General features: G+C 40.4%; 1 protein-coding gene across 12 annotated transcripts in view; it reads left to right on the forward strand.

The window, feature by feature from the left end:
- The window catches only part of CACNA1D (calcium voltage-gated channel subunit alpha1 D), a 429,655-nt gene that overhangs the window by 293,601 nt on the left and 119,240 nt on the right, over positions 1–16,814 (forward strand). For 6 of the 12 annotated variants that reach the window (XM_045051390.1, XM_045051405.1, XM_045051417.1 and 3 more), the window contains one exon: positions 271–374. In XM_045051390.1, the coding sequence (XP_044907325.1) occupies positions 271–374 (104 nt within the window). Of the gene's footprint in view, positions 1–270; positions 375–919; positions 1,024–16,814 lie in introns of all 12 variants that reach the window. The other 6 variants (XM_045051474.1, XM_045051433.1, XM_019822894.3 and 3 more) reach the window with 1 other exon arrangement.

Genomic DNA, 16,814 nt, shown 5'->3' on the forward strand with positions numbered 1-16,814 from the left:
AGTGAGAAAGAGCCAGATTCTAGCTGATTTCCCTGCCTGTGTCAAAGTGTGCTGTTATTTGCCCCCAAACTTTGATGACTCTTTGTGTGTGTGCGCATGTGTGTGCGTGTGTGTGGGGAATATATAGTGAATGTGACTTGGCTACTGTTGTCTCTTATTCAAATCTAAATGTTTAATTCAATGCATAGAATGCTGTCTCTAATGTGACCCTCGCTCTTTATTAGATTCTCTTATTAACCTGCTCCTATGAGACTATCTTATTTCTTGCAGATGAATGATGCTATGGGATTTGAATTGCCCTGGGTGTATTTTGTCAGTCTCGTCATCTTTGGGTCATTTTTCGTACTAAATCTTGTACTTGGTGTATTGAGCGGGTAAGCTACACCTCTTTCATCTTGAAAGCAGAGTCCTAAGGATGGTTGCCAAGACCACACAGGTTTTGCTAGATGGGGGTGGCCGGGTAGGTGCCAAACACATTCTGTGTCCTCTGAGATGCTTTCTCTTCTGCTGAGTCTTCCCAAACCAGGATGCTTCCTGGAACCTCACCAGCCTTTATGAAAGAAAACTATGGAATGGTTATTGACCAGAAATTAATCAGCATTGTTGCTTGGGATTTAAATAGATTCCATTGCCTGCCCTTTGTCTGTCCTAAAATGAGATACACTTATAATTGCTTTATTGGTCTGGATCCAAATATGCAGATTAATTGGTATAAAACAGTAGCTAAATGAACTGGTCCTGGCTGACTTTTGGTGGGCCATATTTGTAGATTTCAGCAGCACAACTTGTCCTTACCTGAAAACACAAGATAGAGCGAGTCTTCACTCAAAGCCCTGAGTGGTCTGGTCTGGCAGCTCTTCCTGGGGCTCCGCTCTTTAGTAAATGGATAACTGATAACTGATCTCCTTACATTTTACAGGTAAATGATGCAATAGGATGGGAATGGCCATGGGTGTATTTTGTTAGTCTGATCATCCTTGGCTCATTTTTCGTCCTTAACCTGGTTCTTGGTGTCCTTAGTGGGTAAGCAGTCAGATCCATGTTGCACACTCTGCTGGTGCCACGTGTGGGGCAGCTCTACATGTCCCCCCAGCTGCTCCCTGCAGCTTCTCTGCATGTGTGTGGACTCTGACGTGCCTTCTGTGTGTTGCTTTTGGATTGAACTGTGATTCTCTCTGCCTGTATCTTGTCTGTGAGGTTCTGTGTTTCTGATGCTTGCCAAACATTATTAATTTAATGAAAACAGTTCCCTGAAGCCAGGTGCATTAGTACGTCCATGTGCAGACGTGGATTGCAAGTGAGTAAAAGGAGTCCCAGCCTTGGTCTCCCCCAGGAAAGGCCCTTTGTCTTTCGTGGCTTTATTCCCACTTAGTACATAACCTGGCATTTTTGAGTCACCCATGGTGTGGCTTGAATATTTCCAGGGTGTTTCAGATTTTATTGAGTAGGAGGAATAAACCTAGATTCGCACATAAACCCTAAACAATTTCAAAAATCTTACATCCTTCAAGTCATTTATTTGCTTGGTTGTCTGCTACTGTCACTATGAGAACTATCCCTCTAATTCATGATTGGTCTTAACTTGTGGAATCTTTAATGCAGAGGAATGACCAGCTTTTACAAATACACTTCCTATGGGGCTTATAGTCCCTACCACTCGGTCACCATTTTTGAAATTTCAGTTTGCTGCCCCCACTTAATGGATGACTTCCCATGGAGAGGAGTCTCTGTAGAGAGTGGAGGCTGGCTCTGGAAGGGGATCCTGGTATTCCTGGGCTCTGCCCTGCCCATACTTGGAGATGCTGTCCGAAGCCCCTCGGGTGACTCTGTATCCTCCCCACCCGCAGACACCCAGAAAGGGGAACTGCTGCTGGGGGCCGGGGGTGCCCATCTCCCTCCGGAAGAGCCTTTGTTACCCACTGCACTCACACATCCTCAGGAAATACTTGAGGTGGTACACTTGATCCCACGTGAGTGTATCCTCACCTGTTTTATCTTCTTCTTCCCAAGCCTGTGTCTCGGGTGGGGGGCGGGGGGTGTGATGCCTTTGTGGAATGCTGAGTCCCTGAGGAATCCTGTGTTGCATCTCTCTGAACACTGCCTTTTCCAGAGCAGGGCTCACAGCTTGTCCTTCACCTCTGCTTCCTTTCCTCATCTACCCTCTAAACTGCCCTGCCTGTCTTCAGGGGATAATATATGTGGTCAGTTTTACACCATGGATGCACACTGTGGCAGGAGGACCCCCTCAAGAGACGGCCCGGTGAGGGGAGTGGGGACTGGGTCGGGTTGAGGGTATGACAGCATCATCCACTCCCAGCAAAGCTTCCTTCTGTCTACCGATGAATGGCCCTGTAAGCCCTTGTTTTAAAGTTTGAACACTTTAAAAGTGCTTTCATCCTGATGAGTCTCTGTGGACTCAGGTTAGCATTGGGCTTAGAAGGGTGGAATTTATCCCTGGAGAAACAGCACAGCTCTGGTTTTGCGTCAGGAACAGTCCACACAGGGTTAACAGCAACTCCGTGCTGCAGTCCTTGGCGCCCCACGTCTCCCAAGTTCAACCAAACTGACTGAGGCCATGGAAACGACTAATTTTAACAGTGCCAGTGACATGCCTTATCTCTGAGCTTCCCGGAGCAGGAGCCATCGCCCAGCTGTGATGAAGCAGCTCAAAACGGGGCGGGGGGGGGGGGGGGGCGGGGAGGAAAAGATGAGAGGAGGGGCTCCTTATTATAATGGTGGGCATTAAATGTTGACCCCTATGGAGGATAAAAACAGTACATGCTCATGGAACAACCAGGTTACTGGGATATATTCTAGGGAAAACAATAAGTAATTTTAAAACATTTTTGTATCGAAGCAAAACTACATCCCTTCTGAAGGAGAATGCAATGGCATGTGAATTTTTAAAATCCAAGACTGCCCAGTGATTTCCACAGTCCCTTCCTGCTGTTCCCCAGCTCCTAAGGGCCACACGCTGAGGGGTCTCCAGCATGAGGCCACTCTGGAAGGTAGTGTGGAGAGGTACTCGGTGTAAAGTGAGAACCGAGGCTGCAGGGCAGAGCCTTTAGCCATGCTCGCGAGTTTGCCTAGCATTTCCTGCTGAGCCAGAGGGTAGGCAAGCCAGGTGTCTAAGACACAGAGGCTCTGGGCTCAGGCTTCCGTTGTCTGGTGGGCAGACTGTCGTCAAGCAGCGCAGGATGGCAGAGCTGGAGCAGGGGTGTAGACCAAGGGGCTGTGAAGACTGCATGTCTGTGAACTGGCTCTTGAAAGGCGATAAGGCGTCTGCAGGGGAAGACCGATGATGACGGACATGCTCCCACCTCCCCAACAATTCCCCACTCCTCTGCCCAGCGACTCCCCCTTGACTGGTCCCCAAAGCAACAAAATCAAAAATCAAAAAATCAAAAAATCAAAAGAAGTCATTCGTATGCATTTTCTTGTGAAATTTTTTAAAATTTGCTTCAACCTTAGAGTTCTTCACAATTTTTTTTTTTTTTTTAGGAAACACTAATGGGATCACAAAACCAAAGGGATGTAAATATTAAAAGCAAGATGACTTCCATTGCATAGCCCCTTAGGGACCACCAGACCAGCACACATGTAATCCTTAAAGCACTGAATTAAAAGCCTCCCGTTTTAGAAACTTAAGACCATGCTATTGCCTTCTGGTGAAGGATCACTAAATGATGCTTGTGTGTCTTTAAGTCTGTTAACTACTTGGAAATACTTGTTTCTGCTACTTGGCTTTTTCTTTTTTCATGTGGCCATGCCATCCTATTGTGTTCGTGAACTGATTTTAATCTGCACACCCGATCTGGTGTTGGTACATTTGTAAAGCATTCTAAGCTTTGGAAAAATCTTTGGTTTTACAACAGCTCCTTTTCTCAAGGTGAGTATGAAGTTTATGAACTGTACACCCTGTGTAACCAAGCGTGAACACAGATGAAGACTTTGCTCTCTGATGATAGTGTTCTATGGGGGGTTGGGGCAGGGGAGCCAGGAATGTCTCTAGCTCATGTTGCAATTTTGCATGAAGTTGTCACTGCAGAGATGGTCCATTATGACCAGGGATTGGAAAGAATGTCTCATGTAAGTCTATAAGTCAGGCAGATTATGTCTCTTCTCATGATGGTTTTGTTTGTTTGTTTGTTTGTTTGTTTTAGAAGATTGGTGATTTTTTTTTTTACTTTTAAAATTGTTCATTTAACTTCTTGTCCTTTTTGAGGTTTTTGTCAGTAAACAGGCAAAATAAGAGGACTGTTGGTGTTCCAGTGCTTTGTTTCTTTAGAATCCCTGCCAGATTCTCAGGGGGAAGAATGGTGGTCCCGGGCTGTGGGTTCACCTCTTCCCCTGCAAGACCCACCTGATGCCAGGGATACCTGTGGTACGGCCTCCAAGGTGTGGTTCAGGCCCCCAAGAACAGATTGGTAGATGAGAAGACCTGGGTTCTGGTCCTGCCATTGTCACACACCAACTCTGGGGACTTTACTTGTAATCCTGAGCTTCCATCTCTTCGTGCCTCAAATACGGATGGTCCCATCCTGCAGCTTTCCCTATAGGGTGACTGGTTTTATATCTGGTAATGAATGTGGAAGTTAAGGATTTTACTCATTGAATGTGTCTTCATCCTAAATCCATGGACCTAAATCCTAGTCCCCTTTCTGGGTGAAGCGGGAATAGACACAGGGGCTCTTTGGAAATTAAAGTGTACCATTTTCTGGATTTCCCATAAAGTGACCAAGAGAAATGAGGTTTGTATACACATTAATTCTGTATTCTGCGCCCCCTCAAACGGAAACCTTGGAGGTTCTTTGTCAGCTAATTTTGCAGTTCCAAATGGTTGTGACTCAAGTTCTCTCTGACAGTGATTTTTTTTTTCACAAATTTGGGGGCATGGTATTTCTGTAGCATCGTAGTTAATCAGACTGGCTTTAGAGTTAGATAGCCAAGACTTGATTCTTTGCTCTACCTTTTACCAACTGTGAGATTTGGGGCAAATTACTTATCTATTTGAGCCTCACTTTCCTGGTCTGTGCAATGGAGTTAATAATACCAACCACATTTTGTTGCTCGAGGATTCAGTGAGCTAGAGCGTAGCATACTTGCTCTTTGTTACTGTGGTGTCTTGAGTGAGAGTATATAAAATGTGATTTGATGCAAGAAAAATCTAATCAACCCAGCCCTTTTAAACTAATAATAATTGACCAAGATTGGCTTGCTTCAGTGGAAAGTCAAAGTTCTAGAATATTTTTAAGTGTTTTATTGCATACACACGTGTATATATAATGACATAAGCCAGTGATTACTGAAGGATATTATTACATAAACCACCTCCTGGGTCTGCTTTAAGGAACAGATTAAAATCATTTTTAACTCGTCTATGAATTCAAAGCTTTGGTTTTGTCAACATCTTAGGGAAAATATTTGAAACACTTTCTTAAACAGGCTTTGTCTGTTAGAATATTCTTTGTAAATTAGGTTTTGTGACCTAAGATTGAATGTAAACCCAGCCCACATCTGTACATTCAAAGTCCTTTATCTCTAAATTAATCTGTGTTCTTTGTGTCCCAATAAGTTTCAGTTTACCAGATCACAGGTATCTTTTTAAATCACTCATCCAATTTTATATTACTAGAGGCCTGTTTATCTTAACTTCAGAAGTTTTGAGGGAATATGGATGAGGATGAGGTGAAACATTGTAGAAAAGCAACGGCCATTTTCTTTCTTATAAATTAAATATAATATATTGTCAAATTGGTTTCCATACAACACCCAGTGCTCATCCCAATAGGTGCCCTCTTCACTGCCCATCACCCACTTTCCCCTCTCCGTTTTCTTTTTTTTTTTTTAAATATATGAAATTTATTGTCAAATTGGTTTCCATACAACACCCAGTGCTCATCCCAACAGGTGCCCTCCTCAATATCCATCACCCACCCTCCCCTCCCTCCCACCCCTCATCAGCCCTCAGTTAGTTCTCAGGTTTTTTTTTAAATTTTTTTTAATGTTTATTTATTTTTGAGACAGAGAGAGACACAACATGAATGGGGAAGGGGCAGAGAGAGAGGGAGACAAAGAATCGGAAGCAGGCTCCAGGCTCTGAGCCATCACCCCAGAGCCTGACGCGGGGCTCGAACTCGCAGACCGTGAGATCGTGACCTGAGCTGAAGTCGAACGCCCAACCGACTGAGCCACCCAGGCGCCCCTGTTCTCAGTTTTTAAGAGTCTCTTATGCTTTGGCTCTCTCCCACTCTAACCTCTTTTTTTTTTTTTCCTTCCCCTCCCCCATGGTCTTCTGTTAAGTTTCTCAGGATCCACAGACGAGTGAACACATATGGTATCTGTCTTTCTCTGTATGGCTTATTTCACTTAGCATAACACTCTCCAGTTCCATCCACGTTGCAACAAAGGGCCATATTTCATTCTTTCTCATTGCCACGTAGTACTCCATTGTGTATATAAACCACAATTTCTTTATCCATTCACCAGTTGATGGACATTTAGGCTCTTTCCATAATTTGGCTATTGTTGAGAGTGCTGCTATAAACATTTCCCCTCTCCATTTTTAAACCAATAGATCATTCTGAGTTTTACCATTGAGGTCTTTCCATCCCATTCTAGTTCCATCGAATCGCAGGGTCTACACAAAGACTCAGGCATGGCTATTTTACTAAGAAATAGCAGTATAAAGAGAATGGAGAGGGAGAGGTAGTGGTAGTGGTGAAGTATGAACTGTGTTATATCAAGATTTTACGGAATAGGATCAGGTTTGGGGCACCATCATTTGCACCCTAGTCCATTTGAATTCATACTGTCATGAGCCATGGTAGGTCAGAGATTGCCTCTGATTTCCTCCCCTTGAATGTTGGCTCAGGAGACAAAACATAGCAGGGAGATGATAGTTGTATCACTTGTGAATATTTTCTAAGTGGAGACATAACCTCTTGGAATAGGCATAAATATATAAATTATTCATGACTGGGATTAGATTTTGCTCTCATTCAACACTTCACCAGCATCTGCTGATTGAAAATGAACACTAGAATTTCTTCTATACATACTCCTCTGGTATACTCAGAAGAGTAGTTGGGTTGCTTATAGCCTTGAAGGGGTGTTGTTAGGTAATGGGATAACTGGGTTGCCAGTATGATTGGGTGCCACTATATCACAGACCCAAGTTGTACTGAGTTAAAGGATTAATTTCATATCTTGACTGGCAGACTGAGAAGGCACATAGAAGTCTAATCTAGAAATGAAAAAGAGGGTACAGGGTTTTCGGTAGATCATACGATTTAAAAAAAAATAGGTTTTTCTTTGTGTAATTAGTGATGATGAGGATCACACTGCCAGAACTCCAGACAGAGGCATCTTTAATGATCACTTGTAGCAAAATAATGCTCACATAATTTAGCTGGGTTTGTCTTTGGTTTGAGTAGGCTAATATGTGAAAGATGTGTCCACACAGTTGGAGGATGTTTCTTTTCTTGAACATGGAAGTAACCTGAGTGAGGTCAAAGGTTGAGGGAAAGATCCATGGCTCTTTAGTAACTTCACCTGGTTTGGCTTTGGTAGAACAAGGGATTAAACCCCACTTTGGCTTTGAATGGAAGAATGCTAAATTTCCTTTTACTGATGAAGAACCAAGCTCAACATTAATATATACGTTTCAACACTGAACTTTCTTGTTGCAGAGTTAAAAGGCTGTCGGGGGTAGCTGGCAGCAGCATCCTGGTGCTGTTGGTACCATGGTACCTGAAGTGCACAGGCTGGTAGCCACACCTGACATTAACAAGTGAGTGGTAACCTCTCTGGCGCTGGCTTGCAGCTACTGTTTCCATAGAAATGGCTGTTGGGATCGGTGGAAACGAGGTAAGTGAAAGTTTTCGCTGATCCTTGTTTCCATCAAGCTGACGTCTGTTTCCCTGGCAACAGCGGTGGACAGCAGCCAGGCACTAGCAACAGATTCAGTAGAGCTCTCTCGCTTGTCAGCTGTGGCTATCATCTGTTCCTGAGTTCCTTTTTTCATAAGGCATAGCAAAGGCCTCTGAGGACCAGGGGGGCACCTCTGGCCATGTGTGCCCTCCTGGGCACCCATTTTGCCGTTGGAGAGCTCTGTGTGAAGCAGCAGCTGTTCCCGCCGCTGTCTTCCCTCCACCACCCTCTGGGTGGTTGATGTACAGCCCAGGAGAAGGGGAGATGTAGTTGCAGGCATCGGTGTTGCAGGGCAGGGCTATTTAGTCTGTTGATTCCAAGTCCTGGGGGGAGAGAATTCATTACAGTACTTTCGTACACAGACCCAGCTCTTCATAAACTTGCTGGTAACTTAATGGTCAAAATTAAAGCCATAATTTTCCTGTGCTCCCCTTTCGATTGGAGGCATTAATAATTGCTATCCCTTTTACAATGAGAAGGATGTTTATGAATTTAATCATTTGACTTCTTGGGAGAAACATATTGATGATTGCTCCTAAGAAGCTACCGTCAACCTTATGTCTTTTTTTTTTTTTCTTTTCATTCCGTGTCATATTCTTGGGCAGGCTGGTAAAACTGCTTACAGAGATCAAGTGTTGGTAGAGCTGGGCAGCTCAGCATGCAAAGACCAGTATGTTCATAGTACAGGGAGCTCTTCTTTATTAAAGTTCAGCTGTTGTTCCTTTCTTGGAGTTTCATTTTAATATTTCAGCAGATGTATCCTGCCTCACGAGTCCGCTTTCCCAGGTCCCACAAAGTGGAGGGGAGCAGTGATTATTGCCCTGGCGTGGGAGATGAGAGCACGTGGGTAGAGGGATGGAGCGAGTTATTGAGCAGTGTCTGGTTTTAAACCCTTAAAGGTGTCATTAAAAAGTTTTCCCTCTGAAACAAAACAAGACTGATATTCAGAGCTGTATCTCTGAGAATCAAATGAAGATATGGGTCCACAGTGTTATAAGAATTTAGACTGTCTAGAAGAGCACAGAAAAATTGTGGGTTTCCTGTCTCTGGAGGGCTTTCTGAATGACTGTGTGCCTCACCAGTCTGGACTAGGAAAATATGCCTGGAGGCAGTATTGAGGGCTGACCCTGTACTGCTTGGTTGGGTTCAACATAACAGACTAATAAGAAGCAGAAAATCCTGCTAGATACTTTTCTTCTCTTTCTGAGATTTGTTAAGAAAAAAAAATGACTTATTTAATGCATACCTCTGGTAGGAGATACATTTGCCAAGTACCTACTAGGCACTGGGTTTCTAACAATGAGACAAAGCAGAGTTTTTGTCTTTATGAAGCTTCTTTTATCTAATGGAGGAGACAAAGATTATAGTTATAAACTTCTGTAAATTCTTTGAAAGAAAGGTAGATAGTGCTGTGAGTATTGAAAGGGCAGAGCTGACATCTAGGGGCTGAGGCAGAGAAGAATGAATGAGTCGCCATCATATCCAGGCAAGATGGGGAAGGAGGCTGAGGGAGGGCATTCCAGACAAAGGAAAAGTTATGCAAGGCCCTGCAGTAGGAAGGAGCAGAGGATGTTGGAGTAACTGAGCAAACCAGGGTGGCAGGCACCCAGGGAACAGGGAGAGGAGGGTGGAAAAAAGAAGACTGATCAGCAAGACCCAGATCAGTAAATGTCGTTCTAGGTCATGTCACAGATTTTGGTCATTAGCTGAAGGGTAAAGGAACCATTGATGAATTTTAAGCAGGATGTATGTGACTATATGGGTTTTATGAAAATTATTCTGTGTTATGATGTCTTCACCTTACCTTCAAATGTGTCAAAAAAATAAGATGACTTTGTGAATGGGTAGAAGGATGATAAAGTGATAGGCGATAGGTGATAGAGAAAATGTAGGAAATGTTAATTGTGAAATTTAGGTGGTAGGCATACGGATGTTCCCTGCATAATTCTTTCTATTTCTATGAAAATTTGAAAATTTTTGTGACAAAATGGAAAAATTTGCATAGAGAAATCACTCTGGCTGCCACAGTATGAATGGATATGAGGAGACCAATTTCAGACTGTTAAAATCTGCTTCCAGCCACAACATAGTAACAGTTCCAGAGTGGACCTTTTACCATAAACGGCTGTAAAACTGGCCAAGATATATGAAGCAGTTTTTTTCCCCCAGACAATAGAAATAGGCAGCACAGGCTTAGGATCCCTAAGAGAAGGGAAACACATGAAGTAAAGCCCCACAATTGTCCTGGCCTTCTGCCTGGAGACACTTTCAGAATTGTGGCACGGAGAGGCAGAGCCCAGCAGAGAACAGCAGTCTATTTGCTAAAGAGGCAAAGAGCAGAGACAGCTGGAGTTTTCAGAGCAGAGTACTGGAGAGGGGTGCAGAGAAGGGGCTCCAGAAATCTAACCAGGGATTCTCTTAAATCCTTGATTATAAACTAAGCTGCTGTGTGCCAGGCGAGACTATCGAGGCATGGTGGAGAACAGCTGTTTAGAAAGCTGTGTGTGAGCTGCTGGAAACCTCCGATGCTGGGAAACAGAGTTCTGACCAGTTGGACGGGACTGACTTTGATGAATACATTGGACATTCAGTTGAGACTTCAGATAAGCTAGGCCTTGAAAGGGGGGCTACTTAACTACTACAGTAAGAGCTGCTCTAGACCTGCCTTAACAGAGCTTAAAAACAAGCCTCAAAAGGTTCAGGTTAAGTGGCCAATTAATTAAATGCCTGCCAAAACAAAAGTCAACACCTATTACAGGAAGACACCAAAATCCAGATGTTTTCCCAAATGTTTCTCCACATCATTAACGATCACAGGATATGAAAAGATGCAGGAAAACATCCATAATCAAGGGGGGCGGGGAGTCAGTGGAAACAAATTGAGAGATGACAGCAGTGCTGCAGTTAGGAGTCAAAGACTTTGAAATTGCTACTATAAACCTGTGTAAAGAATGGAAGGAAAGGATGGATATATTAAAGAAACAGATGGCAAATCTTAGCAGAGAAATCGAGGCAATACAATATCTGGAGTAAATAGCAGATGGAACACTGGAAGAGAAAAAAGATCAATGAAGTCTTAGGACAATAATAATCTGATATATGTGGAACTTGAGTCCCAGAAGTAAAGGAGAGATTGGAGAGGAAAACAATTTTTAAAGAAACAATGGCTGAAATGTTGCAATTTTTTTTGAAAACTATAAATTCGAAGTCCAGGATGCTTTATTAACCCTAGGCAGTAGAAACATGAGGAGAAGCACATCTAGACACATCAAATTCAAAATGCTGAGAATAAAAACTAGAGTATTTGAAAAGAAGCCAGAAAGGAAAGGCAATTATATGCAGGGGGATAGTAAGATCATACACTGATTTATTTTCAAAATTATGTAAGCCATAGAACAATGGAATGGCATCTTGCAAGAGCTGAAAGAAAAAAAAAAACCAGAATTCTGTATTCAGCAAAACATTCTTCAAAAAGGTTAAGATGAATTAAAGAAATCTTCAGAGAGGACTGGTCACTAGCAAATCTGTACTACAGGAAGTGTTAAAGGAAGTTCCTCAGGCTAAAGAAAATAATACCAGATTAAAAATATATATACATAAAAAAAAGGAATACCAAAAATGGTAAACATGAATAGAGAATTTTCCTCATTTCTAAATTTCTTTAAAAGATGATGAAAATAATAACAGTTCTATGGGGACTATAATTGTAAAAAAAAAAAAAAACAAAACCCTATATGACAACAATAGCACAAAAGATAGAATTAAATGGAACTTTACTATTGTAATGTTCTTACATTATATGTGAAGCAATATACTATAAATTCATGCTGGACTGTAGTAAGTTAAGGATGCATATGTGAATCTCTAGAGCAATGGTTTAAAAAATAAAGTGTTATCTTAAAAGCCAGAAGAAGAGATAAAATGGAATCATCAAAAGTAGTCATATTTAGGTATTCAAAATAAGGCAGGAAAGGAACAAAGAACACATGGGATGAACAAAAAACCAATAGCAAGATGGTAGACATAAATCCAGCCACATCAGTAATTGCATTGAATGCAAATGGACACATTTTAATTAAAAGACAAATTGTTAGACTGCATAAAAATGCAAGATGCTATAAATTTAAAGACACAGATTAAAAACAAAAAAAAATGTGGTAACTATATTAATACCACATAAAAGGAATGTCAATAAAAGGAGTAGTTCCAGAGATAGAGGTGTCTCATAAAGGGATCAATTCATCAAGAAGACATGATGATTCCAAATGTGTTGCCACCTAATAAGCTTTAAAATACATGAAGGAAAAGCTGTAAAAATTAAGTGGAGAAACTGATAAAACCACAAACATCGATGAAAGTTCTTATAATCCCCTTTTGATAATTGATAGAGCAAGGAGATCAAAAACACTAAAAATAGATAATATCTAAACACTATCAACCAAATTGAGATAATTGATAATTACAGAACACTATATCCGGTAACTACAGAATACACATTCTGTTCAAAAGCACAGGGGACATTAACCAAGGTAGACCACATATGGGCAGTAAAAGTATCACTCAATCTCACAAGATTGAAATCTTAGAAGTGTGTTTTTTTCTAACAGCAATAAATGTGAAGTAGAAGTCAATCACAAGCTGTCTAGACGGTTCTCCAAATATTTGGAAATTAAATAACTCTAACTTACAATTCAAGGAGAAGTATTACAATAAATATTATAAAATATTTTAACCTAAATAACGAAAATACAACATGCCAGAATTTACCTTGTCCACCTAAAGGAGTGCTAGGAGGGAAAGTTATAGCTTCAAACCTTATATTACTAAAGAAGAAAGGTTTAAATTCAATGAGCTACATTATTATCTAGAAAAAGAAGAGCAAAAATTTGTCCAACTTAAGTGGAAAATAAATAATAACAGAAGTCAATAAAATAGGAAACACAATACACAATGGAATACTACTTGGCAATGAGAAAGAATGAAATATGGCCTTTTGTAGCCATGGAACTGGAGAGTGTTATGCTAAGTGAAATAAGTCATACAGAGAAAGACAGATACCATATGTTTTCACTCTTATGTGGATCCTAAGAAACTTAAAAGAAGACCATGGGGGAGAGGAAGGGAAAAACAAAAAAAGAGAGGGAGGGAGCCAAATCACAAGAGACTCTTAAAAACTGAGAATAAACTGAGGGTTCATGGGGGGGTGGGAGGGAGGGGAAAGTGGGTGGTGGGCATTGAGGAGGGCACCTGTTGGGATGAGCACTGGGTGTTGTATGGAAACCATTTGACAATAAATTTCATATTAAAACATTAATTTAAAAAAACAAAGACAGGGGCGCCTGGGTGGCTCAGTCGGTTAAGCATCCGACTTCGGCTCAGGTCATGATCGCGTGGTTTGTGAGTTCGAGCCCCGCGTCGGGCTCTGTGCTGACGGCTCGGAGCCTGGAGCCTGCTTCCGATTCTGTGTCTCCCTCTCTCTCTTCCCCTCCCCTGCTCACACTCTGTCTCTCTCTCTCTCCTTCAAAAATAAACAAACATTAAAAAAAAATTAAAAAAAAAAAACAAAGACAAAAGTGGACTCTCTGAAAAGCTTACTAAAATCAATAAATCCCTAGCAAAGCTAATCAAAACAGAAAAAGCAAATTATAAATTATCAGTATTAGAAATAAAAGAGGGACATCAACACAGACATTAAAACAATAGCAAGAGAATAGGGTAAAACATAGGAGAAATGGGCACATTCTTTGAAAAACATAGCTTATCAGAACTGATTTAAAATAAAAAATGAAGGAGCCCTATATTTGCTTTTTAAATGGAATTCAAAATCACAAACCTTCTCTCTCAAAGATAACTAGAGGACTTGATCCCAAAAGTGAATTTTGTTAAACAACTTACAAAGAAATAATGCTACTCCTAGGAAAAACTTTTGTAGATAACTGATTGAGTGAACATTTTCCAAATCATTTTATGAGGCCAGAATAACCTCAGTACCAAAACTAAAGAGACCTAATAATAACATCTTTCACTAATAGGACATAAACATTCTCAAATATTAGCGAATTTAATCTAGCAATAGGAAAGGAACAATACTTCAAGACCAAGTGGGGTTTATACGAAAAATACAAAGTTGGTTCACTGTTGGAAACAATGTAATTTAACATATGAACCAAATGAAGGAGAAAAATTACATGATAATCTCAGTAAATATAGAAAATGACACTGACAGTGTTCTATAACCATAATAAAAACTGGGCAAACTGGGAATATATGTTAACTTCCTCAATCTGAAAAAGAAGGTCATCTACAAAAAAACTAAAACTAAAACCTCACAAAACTATATCTTTAATGGTGAAAGACTGAATGCTTTTTTCCCTAAGATTAGAAACAAGGTAATCATTCCTCTCTTACTGCTTTTATTCAACATTGTACTGGAAGTACTGGCTAGTGCATTAAGGCAAGAAAAAGAAAAGGCAGAATGATTAGAAAGCAAAAACTCATTTCTATTCACAAAGTGACCAAAAACCTGTTAGAATTAATAAGTGAATGTAGCAAGGTCACAGGATACAAGGTCAGTATACAAAAATTAATTTTATTCCTGTATAGAAGCTGCAAGCATGTGGAAACTGAAATTTGAGAACATATTTATAATAGCATCAACAAATTAGAATACTTAGGAATAAAAATAATGAAAGATATGGAAGATCCATACACTGAAGATTACAAAACACTGATTAATAAAATTAAAACTGGTCTAAATAAATGACGATGTCTTATCATTGATTGGAAGACACAATATTGTTAATATGTCCATTTTCCTCCAATTTTCTGTGTATTCAATGGCATCTCATTCATAAAAATTAATAGTTTTCTTTTTAGAAACTGACAAGCTGATTCCAAAATTCACATATAATTGCAGATTACCAAATAATAACCAAAACAATCTTGACAAAGAACAAAGTTGAAGGACTTACACTGCCTGGTTTTAAGACTTACCAAAATGCAAAGTAAATACAGTGTCATTTTGGTATAAAGATAGATATGTAAAATAATTGAATGGAATAGAAAATCCAGAAATATATAGGGTCAATTGGTTTTTTACAAAGGTGCTAAATAATGCAGTGGAGAAAAGATGATTTTTTAAGTTAAAAAAAAAAAAAGACACCATGACCCTTAGGTCACACCAGACACAAACACTGACTTGAAATGGACCATAGATCTAATTAAACAGCTAAAAATATAAATTTTCAGATGATTTTTTGTCTTAAGAAACAAGAAATTGAGAAAGTTTCCACACACTGGGGGAAATATTTTCTCTCTGGATGGGTAGATAGATAGATAGATAGATAATCTGAAAGAGCTGTAGCTAGAATATGCAAAGAACTCTTAACTGCTACAAATATAACCCAATTAAAGATTGGCAAAAGACTTGAACAAATACTTTGTAAAAGAATATACAAAAACAGCCAATGTGCATGTAAAGATTTCAATATCATCAGCCACCTGGGAAGTGCAAGCTAAACTGCAATGAAATACCACTACATATGTAGTTGAATAGCTAAAATAAAAAAGACAATACCAAGTGTTGACAAGAGTATGGAGCATCGTATGTACTCATACATTGTTCATAGAAACATAAAATGGTACAACTACTTTGCAAAAGTTTGTCAGTTTCTCATAAAGTTAAAACAAAAACTTAACTGCATTGACCCAGCTGTCCCATCTGTACAGGTAAAGACCCAAAAGAAATGAAAACCTCTGCCCACAAAATGACTTGTCTGTGAACATTCTTAGAGCTTGGCTCCTAGGAGTTCCAAACTGGAAAAACCCAACTCAACAGGCAAATACACAAATTATGGTGTAATCAGAAATTGGCATACTATTCAGTGGGACAAAGGAGTGGAAATACTAATACGATGTTATTGATGAAGCTCAAAAACATTTTGCTGAGGGAAGAAAGCCAGATGCAAAAGAGAGCATATGGTACGATTCTATTTATATGAAGTTCTAGAATAAGCAAAATTAATCCATAATACAGAAATTAGATCACTGGTTTTCTGGAGTAGGAGGAAGGATGGTTGGCTAGGAGTGGGAATGAGATAACTGGGTGGTGGTATACACGTTCTGTGTCTTGATTGGGGTGTTTGTACAGTAGGTGTTAATGTTAGCTAAACCACAAACTTAAAACACGTGGATTTTTATTCATACCTTGTATTTTTATAAAATTGATTTAAAAATACCTTAGAGTAGAATTAAGAGATACTTTGTTTCTGAGGAAGATGCAGTAGCCAGCACCGGATTAACCCTCCTACCTGAAACAACAACAAAACTAAAAACAGAAAATATGTGAACACTGGACATCAGGCAGCGAAGGACAGGGACTGATCCCTGAGAAACAGGAAGGAAAGTGAATGAGCACCATGACTGCCCCAACTCACTGGCTTGAAAGAGTTTTGGGACCATGGCATGAGGAGGAGGGACCCAGGTGGAGCCCTGTGATTTCTCGCAGTTGAGAAGACAAAGCTAAGAGTCTGCAGAAACCACGGTGGCTAGAATATGCAGGACAGAGAATTGGAGAGGAGGACCTGCATAGAATGAGAACCCTGGAGATGAGCAGAAGGCCCCCCTCCACATGCAGCAGAGTTTACTTTTTAGTACCTGTCTGCCAGGAAACTACCTAAGACTAAAGGAAGAACACTGGATTGGATTACAAAGGATGATGTTCAGTGCTAACAGGGCCTGGAACACAGCCTGTTCCCACCAGCCAAATTGGAATAACTCATAATTCATGGGACATTGGGCAGAGTACTCAAAGGATTTGCCCAGTTAGTGAGGAGTAACTAGACCTAGATGGGGAAGGGCTCCAGACTAATCTAGTGAAACAG

This window comes from Felis catus, chromosome A2 (genome assembly GCF_018350175.1).
Source record: "Felis catus isolate Fca126 chromosome A2, F.catus_Fca126_mat1.0, whole genome shotgun sequence".
Taxonomy (NCBI): Eukaryota; Metazoa; Chordata; class Mammalia; order Carnivora; family Felidae; genus Felis; species Felis catus.